This window comes from Cephus cinctus, unplaced genomic scaffold, assembly GCF_000341935.2.
Source record: "Cephus cinctus unplaced genomic scaffold, Ccin1 Ccin1_scaffold1465, whole genome shotgun sequence".
NCBI lineage: Eukaryota > Metazoa > Arthropoda > Insecta > Hymenoptera > Cephidae > Cephus > Cephus cinctus.
This window is the reverse complement of record NW_014333832.1, coordinates 14,396-30,611: the sequence shown is the minus strand read 5'-3', so window position 1 is coordinate 30,611 and position 16,216 is coordinate 14,396. Positions and strand designations below refer to the sequence as shown.

At 48.1% G+C, this 16,216-nt stretch overlaps 1 protein-coding gene across 3 annotated transcripts; it reads left to right on the top strand.

Moving 5' to 3' along the window:
• Positions 1–1,832: 1,832 nt before the first annotated feature.
• On the top strand, positions 1,833–16,085 carry LOC107273162 (ets DNA-binding protein pokkuri). 3 transcript variants are annotated; one of them, XM_015751064.2, is made up of 5 exons: positions 1,833–2,546; positions 12,035–12,278; positions 12,374–13,030; positions 13,111–13,360; positions 13,443–13,704. In XM_015751064.2, the coding sequence occupies exons 2-5, from the start codon at positions 12,059–12,061 to the stop codon at positions 13,702–13,704; spliced, it is 1,389 nt and encodes a 462-aa protein (XP_015606550.1). In that variant the 5' UTR covers positions 1,833–2,546; positions 12,035–12,058. The 3 variants fall into 3 exon arrangements, with proteins under 3 accessions (XP_015606550.1, XP_024946220.1, XP_015606551.1); XM_025090452.1 differs by lacking the exon at positions 1,833–2,546 and adding an exon at positions 10,882–11,029; XM_015751065.1 differs by lacking the exon at positions 1,833–2,546 and having other exon boundaries at positions 12,059–12,278; positions 13,443–16,085.
• The last annotated feature ends 131 nt before the right edge of the window (positions 16,086–16,216 follow it).

Below are 16,216 nucleotides of genomic sequence, written 5' to 3'. Positions count from 1 at the left end.
TGGTATCAAGTTTTCGGATACATTTAATTACTTGAATTGTTTCCAGACAGATAATGAATTCGTCATTATCGGCGATGGGTTAGAGTGTCAAAGATTAACCGAGATTGGGAAGCTGCACTAATATGAAGTTCTCCTCTTTCTTTGACTGTGCGGGAAGCAGGTGTTGCGAAATTCGAGAACAGCCAGTGGAATTTTCGAAGCTGCTATCTTCTTTCATTCTTCAGCTCCACGCTCGTCTCTCTTTCTCGCCTGGGCTTCATGGGACCAAGAATTGGAGTTCCTGAATTATCGTGATTATCCGTATCTCTGATCTGATCGATAGTAAATCGATTCCACGTCTGCCAGATATGAGCGAGCGGTTGTTTTCCGGAAAGCGACACGAGAAAGAAGAAAATTACAAAAACGGCTAACTATTCGCACTTCGACTTTGCCTCGGGATGGCGATAACGCCTCCGGCGAGAGTTTGCTGGGAGGAGGCGAAAGGAGGTGCTCTCGAGAACGACCGGAGAAGGGATTGTTTGCGCTTGGGCCAAGATTACGGGAGATTATCCGGGGCTGGTCGTTCGTACTCGGTCAGGTCAATAATAACACTGTCGAATTTCACCGCAACCGTGTCTACCCGGGACAGACTTTTGTTTCGGTACCGGCTGCTTCCTTAGCGTTGGAACGATGAGTTTCCCTATTTACAGGTTGACCAGGGCAATATATACCAGACAATGAGTAGTGTAAAACCAAAGTCGACAATTCGGAGTCCCCAGGGGGTGCACAGTTCCGCTTGTGGTCAGCATCAGGATGAATCGGTTAAACCGGGTGAACGAGAAGGGAACCATTTTGAAATTATCCAGAAAAGTACTGAACCCACCTGGTGGTCGGTTAAAATTGTCAAAGGAATCCCTGAGGAGTCCGTAGCGCTTGTTATTGATGACAGTAAATATTTACAGTGTGACGCCGAAGAGGATGAGCCGAGGAGTGCCTTCCCGAGAGCTGGACGAGAACGACTAATAGGAGAAATAGGTCTTAAACGGTATAAGCGTTATGTTATTGATGTTTGGCCAAGCTAGATTTTATTATGCAGAGCCTCTAACGCTCGAATTCTTACTGGCTTTGCTGCTACTGGGACTTGAGACAGTTTTCCCGATAACCTTTACCGACGTCGTCGCTTCCGACGCTGCCACTACCATCGACATCGCTTTCCTATCTCTGGAATTCCTTCATCGTGGGCGAGCGATCATCAGAATCACGTACATACGCCGTAAAGATATGTGCGTGCATAAGTACGTGTCAAGGCGTTACGCTCAGTTGATAACCAGTCTACGTAGTCGCTACGACAACGCGAGGAAGTCGTTCTTCTGTACAGAGTTCGTAACAAAAGCACCAACTGAAGTTGGTTCTATTATAGAAATCAAATGAACCGGCTAACTTAGGTCGGTGCGTTTGGCCTGAATATCCTTGTATGGTAGCTACTACAAGAGTGGCGGTGGCCAAAAAAGAAGGCCGTGCACAGAGTATGAAGATGAAGCAGTGACAAGGATAGTAGACGAGGAAGGAAAGTATCGCAGCCAAGAGTCTCCGTAGGGTGAACAATGCCTGGCGTTCGCTGCTAAGGCCTTCTCCGTCAGTATGAGGAAGCTACGAGGAAGCGGGTATCCCCACTTTGCCTGATACGTGCGTCCTCTTCCCCGTCGGGCCGACTTCGACTATTTCCCTTCGGCGCGGGCCACGTCGTCCAATGAGCGTAAGCGATTCTTACAGGGAGCCAATGGTAGCCTCTCTTGCCGTTGCGTCGTCTGCGTAGCGGAATGGCGGTGCGAAGGGTAGAGAGCGCAACCTTCCTTCCACTCGGCACTTCCTAAAGCCACGGCAACGGCACACCAGGGTGACGGCTCGTGGCTCAGTCGCTCGCTATCCTCGAGACGTGACGGTACATCGTGCCGTGCCGTGCCGTGGTTCTGCAGTCGTGCGCGGCGAGCTCAGTCGTTTAGAGTACGTTACTCGAGTCTTTCTTTCCTGGTATCTATTTGAATGTTTAATTACTGCTCGCGTGTGCCGACGTGTCTTCAAAATCCGCAGAAGACTGCGTAACGCGAGATAAACGGACCGCGTATATACCGGCAAGAATATTAAAGAAAATACAGTGCTGTAAACTAGGCTGCATTCTCGGAGCGACGTTCGTTCTGCATTTGCATAGTGATTCTTATTTTGCTATTCTGCGAAATTTTTCACTGTGATATACAGGTCACGCGCGCAGTTGCGTTGTAAACCGCGAGCGCGCGACAGCGATATACGTATCTTCACGTGCTTCGCTCCTCGTCGAGTACGACGAGTGCAGGAACAACAGTAGCAACAGTACTACACAACGACAACGTGGAGGACTATCGTGTCACGACGAAGACGTCGTCGCTACCGTGAAAGGATTATCGAATCGGCGGTAAAATCAGTGACTGTCGCAAGTTGTGTGAATACTTGACCAATGAACTGTGGAAAAGTGGAAGTTTCCTCGAGCGGCGTGTGCCAGTGATATTTGTGGAGGATTTACGTGGATAAAGGTAATTGCCAAGCATCATTTTAACCTTATAACTTTATATAAAACAAGATCGTGTACTATTTGAAACTCCTACGGGTCTGTAAACAAACGCACGCATCCGTGATGCATGGATGCATCCAAGCTGCATTCTTCGTGCATTGTTCTTTGGCATTGGATGAATCACTGGTACTGAGTCTTATGTGTAACTTTTCTTTATTGACTGACGTAATAACGTAGACGACACTAGAATGGAATACATTAACGTAGGAAGACTCTTCTCAGCTTCGCTCGTCCCTGCCGTCAATATAATTATTTTTCCTCAATGCTATTCCCTCGCTCTTCCATTTTATAGAAACCGTCAAAGTACGGTTGGTCAAATTTCGAAAATTCTGAAATATATCTACCGCCGCAGGCTGCTCGACTAATTTGTTTATGTGCTTCGGGGTACGGGGTAAAAACGTACATTAGCATACAGGGATAAGAGAGCCAGAAAGATTTCCATAGCTTCTGGCGCGTAAACGTGCCATCAAAAACATCCTGAAGCACGGATCTCGAAATTCCTAACTGAAGTGCGCCACTTTGGCGTCAAGTCGTCGCGATCGAATTAAGTATCGATTAAGGAATCGCTTACTGGCCTAGGCTTTATTCAATCTTCATCGTAGACCTACAATGTTTACAAGCCCACTAGGAAGCACTGGCGTTCGTACTCCTACTAGGACTAACCAATCCTGAGTAAAAGTAGATACCTACCTACCTACCTATCAGACCAGTCAGCCATTCAGCCTTTCAGCTACCCTTTGTTGGCTGCACTGCCATCTCTTGGCACTTCATCGTGAGGATACTTGGGTCTCCTTGACGGTAAAGCCGGAAGCGTTTTGCGATGCACTTTAATTTCTTCTTCTTCTTCGAAACAGCCTTATCTTGCTCTCTTCTTTTCCTCTCGTCGAAAAGCGGTAAAGGACGAGGCATTTACTGGGTAAATGCTAGTAAGTAATAAAAAGCCGAATAGAAATGCAAAAACTAAAGAAAGAATACGAACCTCTATTAGAAAGAAAAAAAAAAAAAGAAAACGGTGACTATTATATGACTGGTTAACGATGACGGTCAATGGCTTCCGCTATCACCAAGGGAACTATCTGCCTGTCGTTTTCCGTGTCTTGGATCGAATTGCTATCGCGGGTGTCGGTGTATCGATCGACCTTGCCTGAATTCCGACGACCCTCCATTTCGGCTTACCTTAAGGGAGATAATGTGGGGTTGGCTTCGAGGGTTGAAGGGCGAGAGAGAGATAGCGCCAAGCTGATGGCCGGAGGCGGAAGGAGCCCCAGTAGGCGGGAGAGAGGGACCTTTGAACGTAATTCTGCCAGGCCGGAAGAGCCGGAACCCGGAAGCCAGTGGGACTGAGGCAGAAGGGTGGATTCTCGCAACTAGGGTTAGGGCTTCGGCGCCTCGGGGATCGTTAAGATCGAGATAGTCCTCATTTTTTTTTTCGTCCTCAAATATTTATATCGATAAGAAAATTTCACCACCTAGCGCCACCTACGTTTCCGTTTCCACTGTGGTACCCGTTTTTTAATCCTCTCCCCTCTCGCTTTACACACTTTAACCCCTTCTCGCCATCTCCTCGAGTTTTCGTTCCCTTAGCCCTTCTCTCGATCAAAGACCGTTACCACCGGAGTCTGAAAACTTTTGATACCGACACCCTTATCTCGCCTCGTTGAAAGCCATTAGCCAAATCTCTTCTTAAGAAGGTAAGGGATGGCGGCGGTGACGGCTTTAGGAAACACGAGAAAAGAGTAACGCTCTCGAGGAGGGAGGGTTGGAGCAGTCCCGATGGGGGAGGGGATGTCAGAGTGACTTAAAGGGATGCGTGCTAAGAGGGGCGGTGCAGAATAAAAGGGGGAGGCTGCGAACTTTTCGGTACCGAAAGCTCTGATCATAAAGGGGGTTCCGCGAGTGTAAGTTGAGGGTGAAAGGGAGTTTGTCCTGACGCAGCGCACACGTAGAATGAACAGTGCTCCAATAATCCCCCCCCCCATCGCAATCCTCTCCCTACCCAGTGTCTCTCAATCGCTTCCTCCTTATCGTCATCGTGTTCCTCGTATCCGTCGCGATCGTCCGTACGGATACGTCGGTGAGGTCGAAGGTGCAAGGTCGTGACACCGGACGGAAATAGACGTCGGGAGGGGAGAGTGTATCGACTTGCGAAGTGTACTTTGGTAGATCGCAGCCAACTTCAGTCGATTGAATTTGCGAACCTCTGGAAAGGAGAAAGAAACATCTTTATTATTTTTTCTTGCTCTACAACTTTTGCATTTAACTTGTTTCAATATCATTTGAAATGGCGAAGATAATTTTTTTTATTTGCGACCGGAAGTTAAGCGAACAATAATAATATGCCCATTCGATGCGCAATCAAAAAACATTCAATGGTTATGACATCAGATTTTCGAAATTGTGCACCGTTTCACCGCAAATCTCAAACGTGCATTTCTGGTGATACACTCTGTATATATATATAATAGCTGTATATATATATATCAATGCTATAGTCCTATATCTTACTTGTTGGGCTACTAAACGTATACTGTATTTCTCTATCGACGTATCACAGTGCCAGTACGAGTGTACCGGACACGATTCGCCTTGGCGAAAGGTTTTACGCAAGATTACATGTCCGCCTTACTCCTGACAGTCTCGACCCCAGAGAGCGTTTGCCTTTCCCGGTCTTCGAGACGAAGGGGCGCAGCGGACCGGAAGCAGGGCCGACCTCTCGAAGTCTCAAGAGGCTCCGAGGCTCTTTTTCTCGTCTTATTCTCCTTTTGACCGCTTCTCCGGCTCGAACGAAAAACGGAGCAAAGTGTAGGATCGGGATGCTGGGAAGGAGCGAGAGAGAGAGAGAGAGAGAGAGATGGAGGATGAGGAGGGGGGGGGGGGAAAGGATGGATGGCATCCGGTCCGCCGTAGTCGGAGAATGTAGCCCGACTCGAGAGAATCTCCTCTGTCTCCGGGTTTCTCTTCTCGCTTCTGCCATCCGTACAGATGCACGCACGTGTGCGTATACGCGCATCACCTCCACGCACGCACGCGTGCATTCCTCTTGGTCGGATAACTATTATTACGAATTGGATCCGGGAAGGAGGGGTTACCAGTTCGTACGGTAGTACCTTTGGACTAGGTATGTCCCAGGTTCCTCCTAGCTGACGTCGCGGTGGTCCGTTCTAACCTAAAATGTTTGATGAGACTCGGCGACGCGACCTCACGCAGCATATCCCCCCCCGTCGGCTACTGTATTATTCTTATGAGCTCGTGCAGTGTGTCTGCGACGTCCGCCCGTTCTATTATTGTACACTTCCTACTGGCATATTTATACCAGACACAGATTCGTGTTCCTGATACCGGGCTATCCTCCTTCTACTTCCACTACTGACGAACCGCGCTCCGCTTTGGGTTCCGTCGACGTATCTCGATTTAGAAACGGACGAACCGTTGGGACTCTCGAGGTCCCATCCTCCGCCACCTCCGACAACCTTTGTCTATTCTTCTTGGCATTGTCCCTATATACCTGTCGCTTTCTGATTGCTTTTGGTCGTACGTAGGGTCGCTTGGCATTCTATACTCAGCGGGTGGGAATGGCCGCGAGGCACTATGGGTAGGACCGAGGACGGATCGAGGGACTCCCGGGACACAGTGGACTTTACGGTGTTAAGACGATATTACAACTGACAGGATTTCCCGGACTGTCCATTGTATTCTCGATGGGATTAATTTCGGGCGTTTTCATGCCAAGTAATTCCTGCACCGTTATTAGTTCCATCGCGTGCATCGACCTGGGATCGTTTCATTGTATCGATTTTCCCGTAAAGGTATTTTCGGAGGGTATCGAGGGTTAGCAGGTACACGTGAGCCATAGAGTCTCCCTCTCTTGGAATTTAACCTTATACCATAGTGGCATCGTGCAATTAACTTTCTTAGTTCCCTTCGCGGACTCTAGGTGGCGCCACTGCGCTTCTATTAACGTCTGACAGCTTGAACCCACCTCCGCTTACCTTCGCGCCGTTCAACCTCTACCGAGGTTTAAAGAGCCATTTCGAGAACGCTACTTCCCGGAAGTACGTAATCCCATTTTCACTTAGATTCCGAATTCGTCCACCTCCTGCCGCCGTAGCCTTTCTTCGCCTCGAACTTTGCCGCCCGGAGCGAAGGAGCGACGGAAAGTTGGCTTTAGCGCAACGGGGAACTTCCGTGACTCGGAGTCATTGAGGATTCCCCATGAAGACGCATGGCGGACGTCGATGAACGCTGTCTCTGAATCGCGTCCATGAAAACCGGTCGGGCGACCGGGCTTCTTCGGTTCCACGTCTCTTCGTGGCGATTTCGAAGGAAGGTTCTGCTGCCGGTGCGTTTACAACGGCGAGACGGAAACGCGTAAATGGCTCAATTAAGCCGCCGGCAAAAAGACTCGCGATCCGAAATGTTTCTCTGGGACTTTTTGCAAGGGCCGGCCGATCCACCGGTGGGGTAGCCAAGGACGAGGGGAGCAAGAAGAAGGAAGGAAGGGCCGTGGGGTTCGGGGGAGGGGCAGAGAGGGGGGAAAAGGGCAAAGGGATTACCAAGTGCAGGGATCGAGTCGACCAGGCAGGTTTTAGGTCTGGACCGCGCGCTCCTTACGACTCGTTCCCATGACGAGAAGCTGGTGCCGAGTGACGAGGGTGAACCGGGCTTTTTATCGACTTCCGGTCGGCGTTACTTGCATGCACGTGCACCGCCAGTCTCTCTCACTGCTCTCTTTGTGGGGGCCAGTGACGCTCATCCATCCTCGAGGGTAACGAACGACGCGTAACAGGTTGCCCAATTCAATCTCGCAGACCTCACGTGTCTTTTTCAACTGTTTACCACCTCCGTCTATCACTTGCTCGGGTACCAGCCATTCTGACAACGTCGATCCACCTCCGTGGAATAATGGATGCTGAGATACCTGGACCACGTATCCTCCTGAGAAGTGAAATCCGACAAGATCAGCTTCCATAATTTCTATCGCCACTTCATCTTCATGAAGATTGGACTAGGGTATCGATGAGGTTACGGGAGTGTCCTTAGAACGTTCGGTGGAGGTGTAACTGACGAAGAGGAAGAATCGGAAGAGGACAGACCTTATCTGGTGCTCCGGCACGTAATAACTTGAACCAGCGAACAGGCAGGCAGGTGCCCTCGGGCAATCAGTACGAAGCCTGGAGGTCACTGACACGTCGTTGGAGCCTTTATCAGCTAAGCCATACACGACGCACATGGTGTACGTCCCCGTTCACACGTGGCCACTCACGCCCCCATTATATTTCCTGATTCGAGCCTTTTCACGTCTCACGCATCGTTCTCGTCGTTTAATTCGTTCTTTTGTCGATCTGCTTTTGAACGTGAGATTTTTCGAGAACCGACTATAGATCTCCTTGGACTCAAAGTCGCCAACTGCCGTTATGAATTGTACGCGCGATATGGCCGTCTGGCTCTTACTGCCTCGTCTCGCCTATAACGCGGATATAAAATTGGAGCGTTTACTTCGCGACGGAAATGAACGACGGCGATAAATTCCGACCGTTATGAAAGACGGCAATACTACTTCCTGCTTCCTTCCTTATTCTTTTACTTATGTGTCACTTACGCTCGCACGGCCTTTGTCCTGCCTCTATGTACCTCGGGCGATCGCGCTAATCCACTTCCGTGTGTCGTGTGTCTTATCGCCTGCCTTGGATTTGCCGATCTAGACGGTTGAACAATGCTCAACGTATTCCGAGCAATTTCAGCCGATCCCACCGTCGCGAATTGATTCCTCGCCGGGTATTACTTCATTATCAATGTCGGTTAGGTTAGGTTCTCGGCCACCCCAACTTTTATATTCTACGTATTCTAGTTGATTCTTTATTTTTAGTAATACACGTACACATATATATCTTTGCGTGTCTCGCAGTTCGTCCGCACGAAATTACCGCCCGTCTCTGGTGTCACTTTACGGCCTTTTTGTTTATTGTTGACTCGCGGGTTATCGCGTTACGCCACCGCGGCGCCGACGCCTTGCAAAAATCCAGTCTGTACTTCGCTTGCTTCGCTCGCAGCGTCCCGCTTGATATTCGGCGTCCAATAATTCTCGGGACAGACATCGAGCTTAACTATGTTCGATCTCTTTACTCTATTTACGTTACTCCTTCGCACTTTTAATCTCACTTCGGAACAATTACTACCTGATTATTCAAAGTTCGACAAGTCCCAGTGCACGGAAACCCTAGAGGTATATCGTTACGATGACTTCGTGCTGCAGCTCGGTCGGTACAAGATAGTTCACTCGCTCCCTATCACTGCATTACCGACAGTTAGTCTCTATTTACCCGCGCAGTCCTTCAGCCGTTTTATACGTTTACGTCAACTGCACGTACGCGCGTTTGCATCTGCTGCAGAAAGGCAATAGGTTCACTGTCCTCAGAGCGATAATGCACGCACCAAACTTACCGAGTGTCAATACGGAAGCTTTTTGTTCTTGCACGAGCACGTAGCTTCCCTTTTTTAAATTTAAACAACTCGAATATTTATTCCAAAAAGAAAGATAAAGCAATCGATCCTGAATCGGGTCTCATATACAAGAGGGCCATCTCCTTACGACTTTCCATAAATAACAGTCCCCTCGATCTCTCGTGCCTCGTACATGTCGACGAACGAGTCGAAACACGTATATAGAATCAGGTGCGACAAACGTATTACACTCAATAGAAGTAACCGAATAGAAGTAACCCAAGTTCCAGGTAAATGATAATAATCGTCTCTGCTACGCACTAGTCGCGGAAGAAGGGTTACGCCTGGTGAGATTCGTCACGCGTTCCGGCGCGTCGAGCCAGAAGGAAGTAAAAAGAGCCGAAAGCGGTCGTCGCCAGGGGAAACGTCTAAAAAGTATCAGGAGCCAGGCGGACGTTTCCTCGAACCCGAGGTTTACTTACTTATTTACTTACTTGCTTACTCTCTTGCTTACGCGTGAAAGAGTCGAGCCTAGCGGTACCCATACCCATGGTGATAAATACGTTGGCGACCGGCTTACGAGATCTTACGTGAGAGAACCCGGAACAGTGGGAGGAGTGTTGAACGCGCGGAGGCGGCTGTACGTATAGTAAGATGGAGGTGATGGTGGAGGTGAGGATTACGCAGCATCCGCATATCGGCAGCGTTACTTCGATCACGATTCTTAAATCCTGCTGCGTCGCCTGAACCCCAAGGACCTTCCTCTCGCGCGACTTCACTTCCTGGTTGGTATATTATTCAATCCCACACAGTAGAACGCGTCTCTCGCTCGACAGCACTGCACGGGCTGGTCACGATCATTGATCTCCCTTTTTTTTTTTTTTTTTTTCCCAATACCGAGAATCCACGAGCGGCATCGTGAAAACCGGAAGTAGTCAAAGACATTGGGTTAACCTGAAAAAAAAAAAAATTATTTCCAAATTACGCCTGCCTTGCGTGCACAGACGCGTTAAGGCGCGCTCGACTCGACTTATGCATTATGTAACGTATTTGGCTCCTATGAATAAGGCATAACGTACCTTTGACATTAAGGAGTCTGCTTAAGAGTTCTGTTGTAAATATATATATATATAATACTGGCACTGCCGGCATGAGGTCATCGTGACTTCTCGAGGTCTCGGACCCTTACTTCCTTCCTCGCTTCCTATCTACCAGGCGCTTCCGGTTTTACACGTCCGTCCCGCCGCTTATTGCCAACCGCTACGCTAATCGGCTTCGTCTCTATTAATAATCTCATCCACCACTCCTGATCCCGGGCTCTTCCGTTAATTGGCGTTAAATGATTTTCGCCTGGACGCGTTACGCTCGCTAACCCAGTGAGCTTGCATGGGAGATCGTTTAGCAAGAATAGAACGCCCCCTCGGATCAGCCATTGGCGTAGTCATCGGACGTCGTCATCGTAACTGGCAGGAGGCCGCTCACCCGAATAAGAACGAGAGCGCCCGGGCAAAAAGCATCCTCGGTACGTTATACATATATACACACAGAAAGTATAACGCGAGCGTATAGCAGTGTTACCAACCGTAAGCCGGAAGTCTTGTTCCGCCGACGAAAAGTCTCTCACCGTCTCTCTTTCTGCATCTGTCTCACTCGCTCTCACCAGAATACCCGATAGCCTTGCTGGTAGGGGAAGGAAGGAAAGGGACGGATGCCACTTCCTCTAGGTGAATTACTCTTTCTTCTCTCCTGTGATTCCCCCCGGGGGGATCCCCCGATGGCTCGAAGGTCGAACGGCACCAGGCGGCACGGATCGCCGCTTCGCCTGGACAAGAGATTCTCGAAGCGATCGAGCGGAGACGCCCGCAAAAAGCGTTCGACTTCTGTGCGCCGAACAGAGCCGGGGAATCTGGTTTGTTACCTTTCTTGCGTAAGCGATAGAAGTGGCGAGCGGCGATCGGCACGAGGAGCAGGAGGTGAAGGTGGTCATACCGAGGGAGCAACAAGGTGAGGAGGTTGGAGAGTGTAGTGTGTGAGAGAGAGAGAGAGACAGAGAGCTACCTGGAGAAAGAAAGAAGACAGAGAGCTCACGAGAGAGACTACGAAGAAGAAGGCAGACTCGCGGCACGCGAAGGTCGATGTGCCGTTGTCTCGCGCGACGCTCTCGCACCAGGAAATCGCCATCTTTACTCTCTTCCTTTTGCCTCTTTTTTTTTGGCCTCTTTCGACCAAGCTCGCTGCCTCCACGGTCATCGGCAATCTCACGTCCCAGGAAGCGCGGACTTCCGTCCAGGTTTATTATCTCTTGTTTACTTGCGGCGAGGTCGGGTGAGACATTCTTTTTTTTTTCTCTCATTTGATTTTCTAACGATTCTCACTGATTTTAATTGCTCCTTGTTGAAATCACTCGTTGACCCACGTGGCAGTGACGTCTGGATGAAAATCTGTTTGACGTAGATTACAAAGGTCGGGAACTGTGTTGTTGTGGATGATGATTCGATCGTTGACGAGGTCTCGATTTGTTTGTGGGAGTTTCTATCGAAGCGACGATTTCTGGGCGAATTTCCGGATGGAATCCGTGGACGCGTCGAGAGGTTAGCGAATGGAAATACGGTTATGTAAATATCAACGGGAACGGATACTGTCTTCCTGCGGTGCTGGCTCATTCTTATGCCTCCATATTCTATGCAAATGGGGCCCGATACGTGGATGCCTCCGAAGCCAGGACGTTTTCCGATGTTGACATAGCTTCTGACATCGTTTGATTGTTCGCCGTCCGTTCGCTTATTGGTTCCTAACGGGTAATGGCTAATGCATCCTTAAACAGTGACTAAGGATAGTTTGCTTCGTGCCAGCTAATTCACTGATTAGATCATGCTGGCCTGGTCTGTTTGTATACTCGTATCGTGGGTATGGCATAGGGACATAAGTAGCTGTTGGGTTATTTTGAAATGGGGAGTAATGGAAAATTTATGGCTTTCACTTACAGTTTGTGCTTTCCTTTTGTCGCAGATTGTACTGGCGCGAGGACGTGTTATGAAATTGTTGCCGACGATTCAGTTGCCGCAGCTACCACCGGTTTCTGCTGGAGGCGGTATGACGGGAATGGATTCCCGTCTCCCACCCGGGATATCATTGCCGTTCAGCCCTTCGGATCTCCTTTGGCGATATGGACCCACGATGAGCTTCTCGCCAGCGGCTCATCCACCGCCGAGTCCCTTGCTCGACTTCAAGACACATCTGCCCACCACACTTGGTCAGTCAATTTATCGGGGATCGTATGGAATGCGTCTGGGATCTGTTGTTGGGTTGATTGGCCATTGTTCCTTATTGTTGCTTTCGTTGTTTTAGCTTCTGACCCGAGACTGTGGTCCAGGGAGGATGTGGCTGCCTTTTTGCGTTGGGCTGAACGAGAGTTCGACCTGCCGCAATTTGACATGGACATGTTTCAAATGAACGGTAAGGCTCTCTGTCTTTTGACAAAGTTCGACCTGGGGGAGAGGTGTCCTGGCGCGGGAGACGTTCTCCACAATGTCCTGACGATGCTCGCACGTGACTTCAATCAGCTTCAGAGGTGCCTACCTAGCAGTCCTGTCACTCCCACTCGGCCGTCGGCCTATCCTCTTAGTCCTCATTCGCACCCGCCGACGCCGACGTGGGTCGAGAATCCCTACGCCGCTAATTTGGCCTCCCTAATGTCGGCGAATTCGGTGACACTGTCCCCGGCGCCCTCGGTCGACAGCCAAGCTGGCTCCCCGGGACACACGGAGAGCGCGCAGACCCAAGTGTACAAGAGTGAATCCGACGAGGATAATCAGCAGAGTAGCAACAGTCCACCGGCTACTCCCACGGCCTTGGCTGCTCAGAGACTCAGTGAGGTCTGCGTCAAGGATCAACCCAGTCCCACGTTTCCGCCGCAGATGATGCCACTGACTCCTGGTGCGTTCAGACCGAGTTCAACCGCAGCACGGGAGTTCTTCCCCAGTGATTCGCACGAGCCAAACACCAGTGAGTACAGTTTGCTTTGTTCCTTAGCTCTGTAGGCGATCTTGTTGCTCTTGTTCACCCGGGTTCTTTTACCTCTTCAGATGGCAGACTCCTTTGGGACTTTCTTCAGCAACTGCTGAATGACCCCTCTCAGCGATACACCCACTACATAGCGTGGAAGTGCCGAGAAACTGGAGTTTTCAAAATCGTCGACCCACCCGGATTAGCTCGTCTATGGGGAATTCAGAAGAATCATCTTTCGATGAATTACGACAAGATGAGCAGAGCACTGCGTTATTATTATCGGGTCAACATCCTCAGGAAGGTCCAGGGCGAGCGTCATTGCTATCAGTGAGTATCAGCGCCGGTACTCGTACCCAGTTCATTTTTATCCAAGTGAAACGCTAGTTCAACCTTCTCTCTTCTTCTTAAGATTTCTGCGCAATCCCACCGAACTGAAGAATATCAAGAACATCTCCTTGCTGCGCCAGCAGATGCGGATAAAGTCAGAGCCCGAAGAAGATGGAACAATATCAACAATAGAACCGGAAGTCGACATGCCAACGGATCTCTCGATGTCCAGCATGAACCAACCAGCCAGCGAACCCCTGCCTCTACACGACCCTCCGGCCAAATACAGGAGTCACGCGTACAATCTCGTTAAAACTAATCAAGAACCGGAAGAGAGGAAGTGACGCGGGACCTAGCAGTAACTGCGCGAACGCTCAATCGTATAATTGGTCAATCGGCGATGAATCGCACCGTGGAGTAACTGGCCTTGCGGATGATGCCGTGGCTCTTCATTCCACGATTCGGGAGCTGATCGATCTACGAGTTAAGACTGACCACAGGGACACGGACGTCGCTCCTCATCCTGATTCTCATCCTGATCGTCCTATAGCTTTCCTAACTATTCTCTCAATATTCCTCATACCTCAATCCTCCAGATAATCGATTGACGAGATCAAGCCTTGAGGAGCGCGACGAATCTCGATCCGCGCTCATCCTTTCCCTCGCGCCCGTACTTCGCTCGACGACGAGTTCGCTTCTACACGTTTATTTGGCGCAGCAGATGCGAGAAAGTCCCTCAAAATCCATAAGCGGATATCCTCTTCCGTTCCTCTTACTGCCTGTGAGAAAGAAGGAGACAGTGAGAGAATGTTACAAGTGCAATGAGGTACGAGACTGCTCCTGAACATCCTTGATTGACAGAATTCACTTTTCTTTAGCGACATACACTAGGCTCTATGAACTCCAATAATTGGACGTCGAGCGTTTACCTCGTGACAAACGCTTCCGTGAAGCGGATCTCTCGATGGCGCTCTTCCTGGAGCCTCTTTTTATCCTCGACTTCTACGTCTAATTCTACTTCATACCACTATTTACTCAGAATGCTTACGTTACTCTACCCACCAGCCCACAGCCATATTCGATTACACAACGAATTTTGCTCAGAATCAAGACTCTGATACGAATGCGTTCGTTAAACGCATCAGGAATTGCGATTTAGGTCGAAAGTCATTCTCCTTTGGTATCTTGGTCTTCGTGTTTTCACTGAGCCAATGGTATCGCTTGATTTCTGCTTCCCGCTGTAACTGTTTTATCAGGTCTAGATGGAATTATTAATGGCGATTTTGTTCAAGGGAACAAACTTTGTGTCTTCAGATTTATTTTTTCTGTGCCAAGTACGAACCCTATTGTGGCTATCATTATCGTCGTCTTCATTATGATTCAGTATCGTTATCGAAGAGATTACGAGCGCGAGATGACGGTTAAACGCGATGCAAGTTAATATAATCGACTATATTCTAGTGCGTAGGATCTCTAATGTACATAAGTTACTACCACGTTATGAGGATGTATGTTGTGTAAGAAAAGGAACGCATAGACACTGAATGATTAAGTGAATAATGGTGCGTGTGAATATCATGAGTGAGTGACTTGATACATGCGCGTATGTTTCTGTGAGAGTTATTGAAGAAATCTATTAAAAAAGTAGGAAGAATTTTATGGAAATCCGGGGCCAGAGTTATATATAATGAAAAAAAAAGATATATATATATAAATATATATTTTACTACCAAAATTTATATTCGAAATTTCAATGTTGTTGGTGCGCGATTGTGGTTTACATTCCACGACCGGACTCGCTCTCCCGTTTGGCTTTTCTTCAGTCGGCACTCATTTTTTAAACTCCTCGGTACTTTTGTCTCGATTAATCAATTGCCAATCGATTAAAGATTTTTTTTTAATAATAGAGAAAGAGATGGACCGAGAGTAGCCGAGAGAGTGCGAGATACCGCGTTTAAAAAGAGGACCTTACTGTATTTTTGCACGTGATTCGAGGAGAGTGATAGTTTTTGAATGTTGAGTCATTTCGTATGGAGAATAATTAATTAATGAGGAACGCGTGAATTAAGATTAATAGGAATCGAATGATAGGAGAGCGAATGATGGAGGCGTGCGTGCAAGCTAAATAGAATCGAGACCTATATCTGGCTTCTTGTATACTGTGATCTCTATAAGGTAAACGAAATAAAGTTTAATGAAATAATTAATTAATGAACAACACGTGGAGATATATGATTAAGATTAGGACGCCGCGAGATGCACGTTTTAAAAGAGCATAATATTATGGAGATAAGAGGAATATATATATAGTATATACATACGTGCACACAAACACACACATCCACACAATACACACACGCAGATATGAATGTATATATCTTTAAGTTTCGGTTACAAAGTGTACATAATTTATACTTGGACGGACATAGGAGAGGATAGAGTGATGATTTATCGAATAGACTCCTCGGTGTGAATAATTTGAGTGATTAAAAGAATGAATGAATAATAAGAGAGGAGGAGGAGGAGGAAGTAATAGGCAAGGGTAGTTGGCAAATGACGATGATTCTATAAAAATGACGTTATGCGTCGAGTACGATCATCGTGTATAAAAATATGATACTTGTAAAATTCTAGAAATAGCGCCATTCTATTATGTATCTTGTTATGGGCCGATGAAGAATGATGGACATTGTAAATATAGAATTATTTACTTATTAAGATGATACATTTGAAAGCCTTTCTTTCTCATCGATTACCTTTTGACCATTTTCCATGTTTCGTTTTATACTAGTTTGTTTTTGTATAAATTATTACAATATCTTTGCAAAATTGTGCTTGTAGGCTTGTAGGTAATTA